At 37.9% G+C, this 12,202-nt stretch overlaps 2 protein-coding genes across 4 annotated transcripts in view; one reads left to right on the forward strand and one right to left on the reverse strand.

Annotated features, from left to right (window-relative positions):
• The window catches only part of LOC134793230 (lysine-specific demethylase 5-like), a 317,932-nt gene extending 314,372 nt beyond the window's left edge, over nucleotides 1-3,560 (forward strand). The window contains exon 2 of the transcript XR_010144520.1: nucleotides 3,550-3,560. The gene's annotated coding sequence lies outside the window, so the exon portion shown is untranslated. The remainder of the gene's footprint in view (nucleotides 1-3,549) is intronic.
• Nucleotides 1-12,202, reverse strand: part of LOC134793253 (vesicular glutamate transporter 1) — a 79,130-nt gene that overhangs the window by 10,891 nt on the left and 56,037 nt on the right. For all 3 annotated transcript variants that reach the window (XM_063764836.1, XM_063764821.1, XM_063764828.1), the window contains 3 exons: nucleotides 3,579-3,691; nucleotides 2,796-2,935; nucleotides 2,396-2,650 (listed from right to left, as the gene is read on the reverse strand). In XM_063764836.1, the coding sequence (XP_063620906.1) occupies nucleotides 2,396-2,650; nucleotides 2,796-2,935; nucleotides 3,579-3,691 (508 nt within the window). The remainder of the gene's footprint in view (nucleotides 1-2,395; nucleotides 2,651-2,795; nucleotides 2,936-3,578; nucleotides 3,692-12,202) is intronic.

The raw sequence follows: 12,202 nt of genomic DNA on the forward strand, positions 1-12,202 counted from the left end.
AAAACCCTTAAAAGTGTCCCCAGTGCAGTTTTTCATACGAATGCTCGACCTTAGCCTCACTTTTTACCTCAATTTACCATTTGGTTTGTGTTCCACATGTCCTCTACTTCAACTTAGCCGTTCGCCTCGCTGCGCCATGCTCGGCCTGCGCGTCTCGCTTTTTAATACAATGGACATTGGTTGGAGTCTGTGCTCAACTACTTATCCTGAAGCCTGAAGCACGGCTTTTACTTCGCATGAAAGTTCGCCTCACTGGGGCACTTCGGACTTTTAGGCCCAGGTGAAGATCGGTACCCGGCCTTACGATTATCATCATTCACTTGCCCTTATCCCATTCATTTGGGGTCGGCGCAGCATGTCTTTTTCTTCCATACCTCTCTCTCGCCCGTCATCTCATCATTCACTTGCGTTCGTTTCATATCATCTCTCACACAGTCCATCCACCTTTTTCTCGGTTTTCCACTCCCGTTACTTCCCTTGCGATATTGTTAACAAAAAATTTCGCGCTCGCTGCGCTCGCGTTTTCGGTTGGTTTTTGGTTGACCCTGTATCTGATCTACATGTTAGCTTGACTGGTGAATGAATAGAGTTAGACCAAGAAAATTCTGCAATGATTTTGATAGCATACGCAGTGCTACTAGTGCAAATGTTATTTATACGTCATAATTTCATAGAAATTTTGACGTTTAAATAACACTCGCACTGCGTGTGTTATCAAAATCGTTGCAGAATTATCTTGGTCTAACTCTAGTAATTTTCTTAAAAAACTGCTTAACATCAATTTCAAGGACATTGGGTGTTGACAGCCCCATAATATTTGTGTAAAAGCGGTTTTATGACATTTTTTCAACGATTTTATCAAGTCTACAAAAGGTTCGGTTTCGGTTTCGGTTTCGGCCGAAACTAGAGCCAAAGCCGAACATTCGGTTTCGGTTTCGGTTTCGGCAAAAAAACATGTTTCGGTCGGACACTACCGCAGAGTGAGGAATCGACGTACTATACGCGCCGTGTCCAAAATTACCGCCCTCTGCATCTGACCCTTGATCCAAACACCCAGCGAGAGTCTCTCGTGTTGGTCGAGACTCTTCGCTATGAGACCGTTCGCTGACACGACTATAGGAACAATGATCGTCGAGTCAACATCCCACATGGCGGTTATCTCGTGAGATAAGTCTAGGTACTTGCTGGACTTGTCCTTCTCGGCCTTCACGAGATTCTCATCATGGGGAATGGTGACGTCGACGAGCACGGTCCGGCGTTGCGATCGCTTTATTATTATTATTAAATAAAGAATCAAGTTTATTTTAAGAACACGTTTCCTTCAAAATCTGACTTATCAATCTTATCATATAGTCTCAAAACTATAGTAGGTATTAAATTAACCCATTATCGCTATGCGTATACGAAGCCTTGTCGCTTTCGCTTTTTCGCGGGAAAAGTATCTTAAAGTATCATAAAGTGTAGCTTAGCAGTGAATGCTTTAATCTGATTTTCGCACCGTTTTTAATAATATATGTTTAATAGCATACGTACCGCTTCTTACACTTTTAATACAACATCGTAATATAAAAGGAGACTCTTTTTAGCTCTGATTTATGATTAATAGATGCATGACCACTATTATGCTAATATCATTATCCGATGCTGTTTACACTTATTAATAAGGGATCGCACCGACCGCTTCCGCCGAGCGGCACTAACGCGCTGCTAATGCATTCCTAAAGACTACATTACACCATGTAGAAAAGCTGTAATATGCAAAATGTTGTTTGTCTACAGAAGGGGAGTAAAATCCAAACGTGACGAGCGGAACGATCGACGGGCCCTCGAAATTCGGAGCCTTTGTAATAGGCCTCATCATGCGATGGCACGATCCGACCAATGCCAAATGTTCAAAATTTTAAACGTATGACGTTTTACTTGTTACATGTTCATCTTCACCCTCTTTGTTCTATTATTAAATGGTATCAGTAATATGTGTTACACGATGTGTTTTATACCGAATCGTTTGTCCTATTTTTCGGTGACTCAAATAAAATAGACAGAACAGTTTAAAGTCCCATTACTTAATGTTTTTAATATTACGAAGCTTGGCATTTTGCTTTGCATTAAATATAATACTGAAAAGTATATTGACTTTTGTAGTACCCCATTAATTAATGCAAAATGTGAGAGTTCGTCAGATTGCCGCTAGTTAAAAAAAAAACTATTTTTATTAGCATGTACCTTTAACTGTTTCCTTTCAAAAATTAAATTCGAACGATTCTCTCGAATTTCTCGATAAAATCACATTTAAAACAAAATAAAAACATCGGATTATCTACACATTGTGATGCCGCATACTGATGCTTACAGTATACTTAAACCACTGTATCAAAAATAAAAAGAACCTCACCTCAACAAATCCCTGCGCGACCTTCAATAAGACGACTGCAGTCGGCCCCACAGCCATGGCGCCAGGGATAGCCATGTTGAAGATGGCTGACGCCACAATGGCCGCCCCAAAGATCCTGTTGGCCGGGTACATGGACGCCAGGAAACCACCCGGCAGCTGCGTGATGAAGTAGCCGAAGAAGTAGGACGAATCGATGGAGGCTTCTACTTCTACCGTCCAGTTGAATGGCGTGTCTTCTTTGACGCCGCTTGATGTCTGTAAATTCAATGATGACGTGTAAAAGTGCCCTTGTGGCCTATTTGCTGAATAAATGTTGATGTTTGATGTTTGATGTTCAACGTTCGTGTTATGACGTGTCTATGTGCCTTAGAAAAAACTGCTATGTGTAACATGGACTCACATTATGCTTCTCTGTCATCTTGAGCTTGGCCATGCTCATGTTGCAGCGCATGCCGAACATGATGCTGAAGCCGAAGCAGGCGAGCAGCGCCACCGTGTAGCGCGCGCTCAGGCATGGCAGCTCCGCTTTGATGTACTTATCTTTAACAAAATGTATCGTTTTAAGGAAGGACAAGCAATCTAATTTATACAGATTAAACCTACTGCTCAAGCTATGCAATATAATAACAGCTTACAATGCAGAATAATAATTGCTGTTCGGAAAGAGAAGAGTATTGGGATTGGGCCCCATACATTCCACGACTCATCTCTTTCCGAACAAGTCTGTTCGACAGACTTGACTTGTTGAACAGACTTGTTCGGAAAGAGAAGAGTATGGGGCCCAATCCCAATACTAGTGGAGTCCCACTAATTACGTATTGCTGTCTTGAATCATAATAATCATGGTCACTCTGTTTCGCCCGCGCTCAATAAGCGATACAAATACACGATCAGGGCCACAAAACTCAATTGTCTGGACTTCTTCCAATTGAAATCCTTAGATTGGTCTGAAAGTAAGCCTACGACATGTTATAAGAATAAACAGGACTAAACACAGTCATTAGCTCAACCTGATGAAAACGGCGAATTAGGGATGAAAGCGGAAAATTAGACATACGGTCTAAAGTTTCCTTTACCACTCGTGGCTAGTACAATATTTGAGAGTACAGAAGTCTTTCCTATATGTATTAATAAAGCTGTTTTTTTTTCTTTAGAGAAATATTCGATACTTAAAACTACCTACCTATATGTCGTGGCGGGGGCCGATCGGGTGAAGGTGGTGTTTCCAGGTCCTCCCCGTCGTACATCTGATCGTAGCCCTTCTGGTCCACATGAAAGTTTTCATACTGGCTGTTCCTGGAACAAAGAAAATCACTCCATTAGACATTTATATAAAGATTCACTTACAATACGTAAGTAAAATGCTTTAAAAATTATAATCCGATTAGGTACAGATTTACACAATAATATGTCATCCTTATTGGAAGCCGAATAAAATGTAGGCTATATAATGTCACCCGAGTGACAAAGGTGCTACAGTGTAACACACTCACGATAGCATCGAAAGTACTAGACCTGTGTTATTTTATTCATTTTTAGGGTTCCGTACCCAAAGAGTAATAACGGGACCCTATTACTAAGACTCCACTGTCCGTCTGTCTGTCTGTCTGTCTGTCTGTCTGTCTGTCTAGCTAGGACAGTTGAAATTTTCACAGATGATGTTCTGTTTCCGATTCTGTTGCCGTTATAATAACAAATACTAAAAAGTACGGAACCCTCGGTGGGCGAGTCCAACTCGCACTTGTCCGGTTTTTATTATGTATCGTGTGACAAAGGCTATATTTTTAAATAATTTCTAAAATAGGCAAGCACCATCAGAAAACATTTATGCTTATAGTTATCATGGCTCTCAAATATTCGAACGGTGGTGGTACTGGTGCTCGACGCGGTCCCAGTACATGTCATCTTGAAACTTAAGTCATTTTCAATAGAGCTGACAGCAGGGTGTCATCTATTGGGCATTAGCATGTCGAGCACTATTAGTACCACCACCTTACCACATATTATGTTAGCGTGAGCTAAAATCTCACTGTTTGCAAAACATCCTTAAACGAAACATAAAAGCAAAATAAGTGCTCACTACCCCGCCCAGCGTCATGGATATTCCTTTTTAACGAAATTAGTCTCCCGTGAGCTGTCGTGTCGCGGCGATTAGATTGCAAACAATGCGACGTGCGACATGCGACGACACTGCTAATTCAATCTCAGCGCTTAATGGCCTCAGTGTGCGTCCCAAACAGAGCGCATATACGCATTGTAGTTGTAATACTTTTCGAAAAATATCAACGACTTTCTACCACTTACTCACGACTGTTAATAAGAAGTTATTATGGACTACGGTGTGGTTTATGATGATGTAAAAATTTTATACTTAAACGTGCTTAAACTTAAGACTAAACATTTATTGTCAAACCACGCTAACTCCCACGAGAGAACCGCCACATAACTACCTCTGAGTTAAATTAAAGAGCTATCATGAGGCCAATTCAAACACACACTTTGACATCAAAATGATATCTATTATTCGCCCATGCTTCCCGCTCGCGCCAGTACATGTATGTACCGACAAGTAAGAGGGAATTGCACTCGCGAACGTTAAGTAAATTATTATTTTGTGTCAGAATGTAAGTTTGGATTGGCCTCCATGTCTCTGATCGCGGAAAAGTGTTCAGATGTTTTTTGCAGAAAATTTTATGGAGATTATTTATTCATAAAAACCTATTTTGCTATGGGACACTGTTTACGAGTTATTTACAAAAAACTAAAAAGGGAATTTAAAATTGATTATAATTGACTTACCGGATGCTTTGTCTTTTTAAATATTGATCCTAGCGAAAAGTGTGCTACATGTTTCTTGTAGGAAATTCTATGTTTATTATTTGTGTAAAATTTGTTTTTGCTATGAAAGTGATTATAATTAACTTTCCCGCCTTAATATCTCTTTGAATATTGATCCTAGCGAACAATTGTACGGAATCTTTCTTGTAGGCAATTTTATGCAGATTATTTATGTTTGAGAAAATTTTTTGCTATGCGCCACCGTTTAAGAGTTATTTACGAAAAACTAAAAAAAGGGACCTTTAATATCAACTATCTCACTTCCAGTCAAGAATTCGATCAAGCAACCGGCAATTTCGGATTCAGCGGGGTCTAATTAGGTTAAAAAACCCGGTTGCCAAAAAATAATATGTTTTGCCAGTCGAAATCGATTTTTACAAAAACATGATCAGTCAAGTATACACTCATATTGTATATAATTAATAATTATTTAGGTACACTCACCGTCTTACCTACCATGTTTAGGATTCCCTACCCAAACGGTAAAACGGAACCCTATTAGTAAGACTCCGCTGTCCGTCCGTTCGTCCGTCCGTCTGTCACCAGGCTGTATCTCACGAACCGTGATAGATAGATAGATGATGTATTTCTGTTGCCGCTGTAACAACAAATACTAAAAAGTACGGAACCCTCGGTGGGCTCAGTGGGCGAGTCCGACTCGCACTTGTCCGGTTTTTAATTTCATTAAGTACTCATCAAAATTCGAATTTACTAATAAATCTTATTCAATATTAATTGCCGAACTAAAAATCCCGGAACTGACAATTCAGAATACCGATGTCGTCAGAATAAGGACGTAGACGTGCTGCGCGGGAATGGTGCGGTGCGCCGCGCGGGGCGCCCGCCTGCCCGATCTACCACGCGTCTGCTTCACCCCCTTGAAAACGTAAAACTCGAGTATAAGAGCGCCTTAAATAAAAGGAGGACCTTTTCACGTGGATAAGGGTTAAATAAGAAAATTAACCTTTATAGCCCTTAACTCTTGTGTATGTCTACAGGAAAGACATAACACAGTGATCTGTTTGACCCTCTAACGTGAGTCATCCTTCATTTGTTATTTGAATCATCTCAACGAAAATTAACTGCCTTGCCTACTCAAGTTTGACGACCTTCACCAACTAAACACACCCAACGAGAATTTTAATTGTTAACTGAGAAAAGCTTTTGAGTATATTAAAAATCCATTCGATTAATATGCTATTATGATACTGTTCGATACGCCAGCACCTGAGCGCCGACAAATCTCAATTACTACATTGTTAAGTCACCCACACACCCCGTCGCCGTCGACGCTAGATTTTAATCCTGCATTTATTTGCACCTGCGATAGACGCTGCTTAACTGTCGATAACTGCTCTTTGATCGTATTTTATGTAATGCACAAAAAATATATGAAAGTGTAAGGCATTAATATAAAGTATTAAATAAATAGCTACTGTCATCAGTGTCATCACACAAACACAATGTCAACATTAAAATTAAGCAATGAAATTAATGCTTAAATTGCAAATATGCTGTAAACTTAACGCTTTCTGTAACGCTGTAAAAGAAAAAGGAAGTAAGTACCTATGGTAAAAATTGCGCTAATTACCTAACTGTTTATTCATTCAAGAATCATAAACTTATATGATCTGAGTAGGTAACCCTAGTGATTAGCACTAGCAGTTTACTTAGGCAATAATAGTAACCCATTGTCCCATTAACAGTTACTAGGGTTGTCACTCTGACGTTTCCACTCCGCTAAATATGCTCTTTATGTGACGAATTTAGCATTGAAAACTGCCTCCACATACTAAGCTCCAAAATAATGTGTCCCTAAGCTTGACTAGATACGTAATTGTATAGATTACGATCATTACAATAAATACTCAAAAAAATATTAGTATGACTACGAATGTGACGACTCTTCTAATTACAGGATCATTTTTCAAAAATATTTATTTCTAAATAACTAGATTCTTTCTTAATCTAGTTAGTTACTTAATGTTTATAAGAGCCATTACAACTATGTATTATGTTTAATGTATCTATAGATTCGCAGTTAAGAATCAAACCCTATTGTCCCATACCGTCGCTAGGGCTGACACCCCGTATCCTTCGTTTCCACTTGGTTATGCCCTTTATGCGTCGATTCATTACCGCCCAAAAGGGACGCGGACAGATAGCCGCGCTTATTACTTTTGTCAGTGGAAAAATGAATTCACACCGATGAATGTTACATTACATGTTTGCTTGATTGTCATTTTATTTTGATGTGATGTTTGTAAATTATCTTATTAAATAAACTATATTTGCACTTGTAAAACCTTCTATTAACGGATTGTAAGAGGTAGTTGATGGCTACCTCTCACACACTAGCTAGATTGATAAGGTTATATAGTATCGCCTCCCGCTCTGGCAAGGCGTTATACGACAATGTAAAAATAACATTTACGATCATCGCTCATTTCTATCTAACAATATATTTTTTATTTAATTACATTTAAAGTAAATATCCTACTAACAAAATAATGACATTCAGACAACATAAAAATTAGGCACGTATGCTAGTTGAGAGAACAACTAGGTAAAAGTAGTTTCCTCTAAGATAGTCATACTTATATTATAACAATAAAAGGATATATTTCACTAGGTATCACGTTAAAATATATATGTTACGGGTAATGTTAGAGGGTTGGTGAAACTTATGTTTACCCGGGTATAACTAGTATTATCCAATCCTTTTGGGTAAAGTCCGAAAATTTAAACAACATTAATCTGTATTCGGGGTTTACCCATACACACCTAGGTCTGCTCAACACTGGCTGGGTAATGGTGTAAAAGTTGATTTAATTTTCGGGCTTTACCCAAAAGGCATGGGTAATACTAGGTATACCCAGGTAAACTTTAGTTTAATTAAATTAAGTCCCATGTACGTGCCAGAATATTAAGTAAACTTAGGTTTACCCGGGGTTACTTAGTATTACCCAAGCTTTTTGGTATTTTATTCTTCATAAATCAAAAGTTCAATTATGTTTCATGACTGATGCTCCCGCTAACCTGTTTACACGCTAAAAGTCGTATTAAATTTATTTTTTATTTGGCCATCGCGCCTCATCTAAATAACTGGTGCATCGCCGATCGGGGGAGTCGGGAAACAAATTTAACCGACAATTGTAAATCAATTAGAGAGGGTGGTTTTATGGGGTGTAATAGCTACCCCCGCAGCAAGGGCCGGATTCTGAACAAACTAATACAAATATTTATTATATCTTGTTATAATTTGTGTTGATAGGTATTACGAATTGTTTTATTCAGATTATGCCGAATTAAAAAATAAGGAAGTTATAATAAGATAAATTTTATTGATAACATACAGGGACCTACGTAAGTGAAACAGGGCTGCATTTTATTATGAAATGAAAATAAATATTACGTGATTGTTGGGACAATATAATATAGGTAACAAACATGTTCTAACAAAACACGAGTTACAAAATAATAAATATTTTAATAAAGCTTTGAGAGCTCAGACAATATTTGATATATCTCGATTCAGCACAATAATACAATATTTCTAAACATGTTCATATATATATAACTTGATTCTCGAACCTCTCATATCACGCCAAGTAGATTTGATATGTAGCGAAGGACTCGAATAAGTTATTACTTTTGTCGTAATATATGTAGTAATAGTTTTATTCAGTCCTGTTTTATTGAGGTTTATTTTAGATATAGGTAACGGTATTGAAAAACATATAAAATTTCTTCGTAACTTTGCAAACTACACTAAGGCAAATATGGACTTTAATTAATATTTAAGGATCAGAAGGAACTAATCAAAGTGGAAAAAAAATCTGCTGTTTTTTGAGGTTTGTAATAGTTAATTTCCTGTACGCACTAACACAAAATTCTAAACTTTGGACTACAAAAGTAAATTTAATTAATAAATAAGGTTATAAGGTTGACATTTTCCGTCATTTGAAACACACCTATCAAAAAAATATATCACTAAGCGCCACTTGCACCATCCAGGGTTAGCCCACTAACCCGGGGTTAACCGGTTAAACCTGGAGCTACAATGGTTATTGGTTACCAGTACAATTCGACACTGGGTTAACGTTTAACCCCGGGTTAGGCTTACCCTGGATGATGTCGGTGGTGCTAAGCGACATAGGTATACATTCCTCAGATGATACGTAAACTACGAGTTAACACAATGGGCACTACTCCCTTGTTTAATTAATTACTTTAATTAGCGAAGAAGTCGCGTACCTCCCTGTAGTATTCAGCGTTCGAGTGCATATTGTGATCTCCCCGCTCTTCACGTCTCCGCCAGGATCTCGGCGGAACCTGCACGACGCTTTATTCTGTTCTCGAGTGTTCTGGGTTAAGAAATCTGCATTCTGGGTGTTTATGGTTGAAGACTGACTATAAAGTTTAAGTAATTCTGCGTTAAATATGTACCTATGTATAAATACTTATTTTTCAATCTTAAGATCTCAGTCAGTTATTGTCATCGTTTTGAACGACATTCTACTTTGCCGGTTTTGTGATACGAAGCTTAAGGAATCTGTAATAGGTTATTTGTGTAAATTTTTACGGTATTTGAAATCATCTCTAAAAATAAAAAATACTGATTATTTATTATTATTGCGAGCCTATTGTGTCCCACTGCTGGGCAAAGGCCTCCCCTCTCTTCTTCCACTCCTCCCGATTTTTAGCTGCATCTGGCCAGTCTCTCAAAAAGGAGTCTAAGTTATCCCGCCATCGCCGACGAGGTCTGCCGGATCCCCGCTTCGACTCACGGGGCCACCCACTCCGTGGTTATCTTGGCCCATAAGTCATTTGGCAAAAATACTTAAACACTTCTAATTCTGAATAATATTTAACGACCTTTTCTTCAGTTTATAACCGTTAAGTTTTATTTTTGACTGGCTTACTAATTGATTATCATATTACATCAAGAATCCTTACACTTAAATATCACAAAATTACTATCATTATTCGATATTCCCACTAATTCATTATTAAGTATATAAACAATGGCAGTTACCAAGAATGTTCTCAAGAGGCTCGGAACTGGGAGCATACCGAGAGTGGGTCTATTAACGAAGTTAGCGGCTAACTAAAGTTAGCGACTAGCGTGGGCCCAATGACGCCCCGTATTGTCCAGCTATCGCCGTGATGAAAATAGTTCTACTTCTGATAATGGCAATGGAAGAGTTTGTTTCTTTGAGCACGTAATACCTGCAAGGTATAAATAGACAATGTGAATAAGAAAAGAAATAGAAATAATTTTCTGATACAAGCTTTTATCGTGATTTTCTTTCAAGAGTCACCTACTCTTAGTACTCATTGAGGCAAATTTAAAGAGATTAAAATGAAAGTGGTAGGCTATTTTATCTCCAATACCGTCTTTGATCTTCATCATTTGATTAGTACGATGTCAACATGATATGCCAAATTTCCGCGCATACGTAAGAAAATAAGTGGTCGAAAATTGGATGTAAAAATTAAAGAGAGTTGCAGGCGTCCATTGATTTTGCCACCTACGGGGTATATAAATTAAGAAAACTTATCCGTACAAATATTGCAAGTTAATTAAAAACTTATTATAGCCTACTCTACCGTCAAAGAAACGTCTTCTCCGCTACATATAAGTTTCAAAACAAGTCCAACTTAGCTCTTTACCCCAAACGGACTCCCTGATCGATCAGCCAGTGTATTAAAACCAGTGATTACAGCGACAAAGTTAAATGCCTTAATAACTATATCCATTAACGGGTATGACAAAACAGTAATTACGCGTCGCGTCGCGTCGCGTAATGACGGCCCCGGTGGTGCATTAGCGGAACAAAGGGGGAGACATAGATAATCAGTTCAACTTTTGGATGTACAGTTTCGGCTTTTGATTTCTGATGTGAGGGTTGAGTTATGGTTTTATGACTTTGTACCTACATTAGTACCTATACTTAGTTTTCATTTCATAACGATGAGTATACATAGAAAAATTACTGAAACATGTCATATTAATTTTATTATCATATATTATATGTGTTATTCACCTTAATAGTGTCAAAATTTACAACCGTTAATATCCAGAATAAGCACTTAGTTTTTATCCAAAATAATATTAAATCCAACAAAAAATGGCGTTGTTCACAATCATAAAGTACGCATACACCGTTACGAATGGGTTATTCCCACTAGTTACAACCAAGTTCTTACCAGTGGTAACTACTGGGAATTTTTTTCCCACCTTTTACCACTGGTTATCCCAGTAGTTACCACCAACTCGGCTTGGAGGTAACTACAGGGAATTTTTATTCCCAGTAGTTACCACTGGTAAAAGGTGGGATTTTTTTTTCCCAGTAGTTACCCCCAAAATATTGGTAGAATTCAATACTAATAAAAACAGTATAAATAGTATAGTATAAATATAGCGTGCTGTAATAAATAATTATTGTGTCAGTTAGTGATTCAGTAAACTGCTTTAAAAGTGATCAAAAATATTAATTACATATCTGCCACCACTAGTTCTTCCAATAAACATATTTGCCAAAATAATAAAAAATAAATACAAAAAAAAAAGTGTACGAAATAGTACTGATGCCCCTCTGGTAGAGTGTTATTACCATCCCGCTAGCGTGGGTGTTTAAGCAATCGAGCCAACCAGCGTAACATGACCGAGCGATGTACTACCCGAGCGTAATTGGAATGCGAGCCTATGCTGGTTAGTCCGAGCAGTCAGCCCATCCGAAGCGCGCCTTAAGCGGTTTTAATAACAACCATGGCCTTAAGTTATTTAGCCTGGTTACAAATTATGAATACCTAAATATTCCAGCTCTGCGTGTTATAATAGAACGAAATGAAGTAGCTGTAAATAATAAAACGAAACCAGTTCTGTCGGTTTTTGACTGATTTGTTTGTTCGTTTATATAAACATGTAATTCAATTTACAGTTAATAAGGTAAATTTAATCCG

The sequence above is a fragment of the Cydia splendana genome, chromosome 1, assembly GCF_910591565.1.
Source record: "Cydia splendana chromosome 1, ilCydSple1.2, whole genome shotgun sequence".
Classification (NCBI taxonomy): Eukaryota; Metazoa; Arthropoda; class Insecta; order Lepidoptera; family Tortricidae; genus Cydia; species Cydia splendana.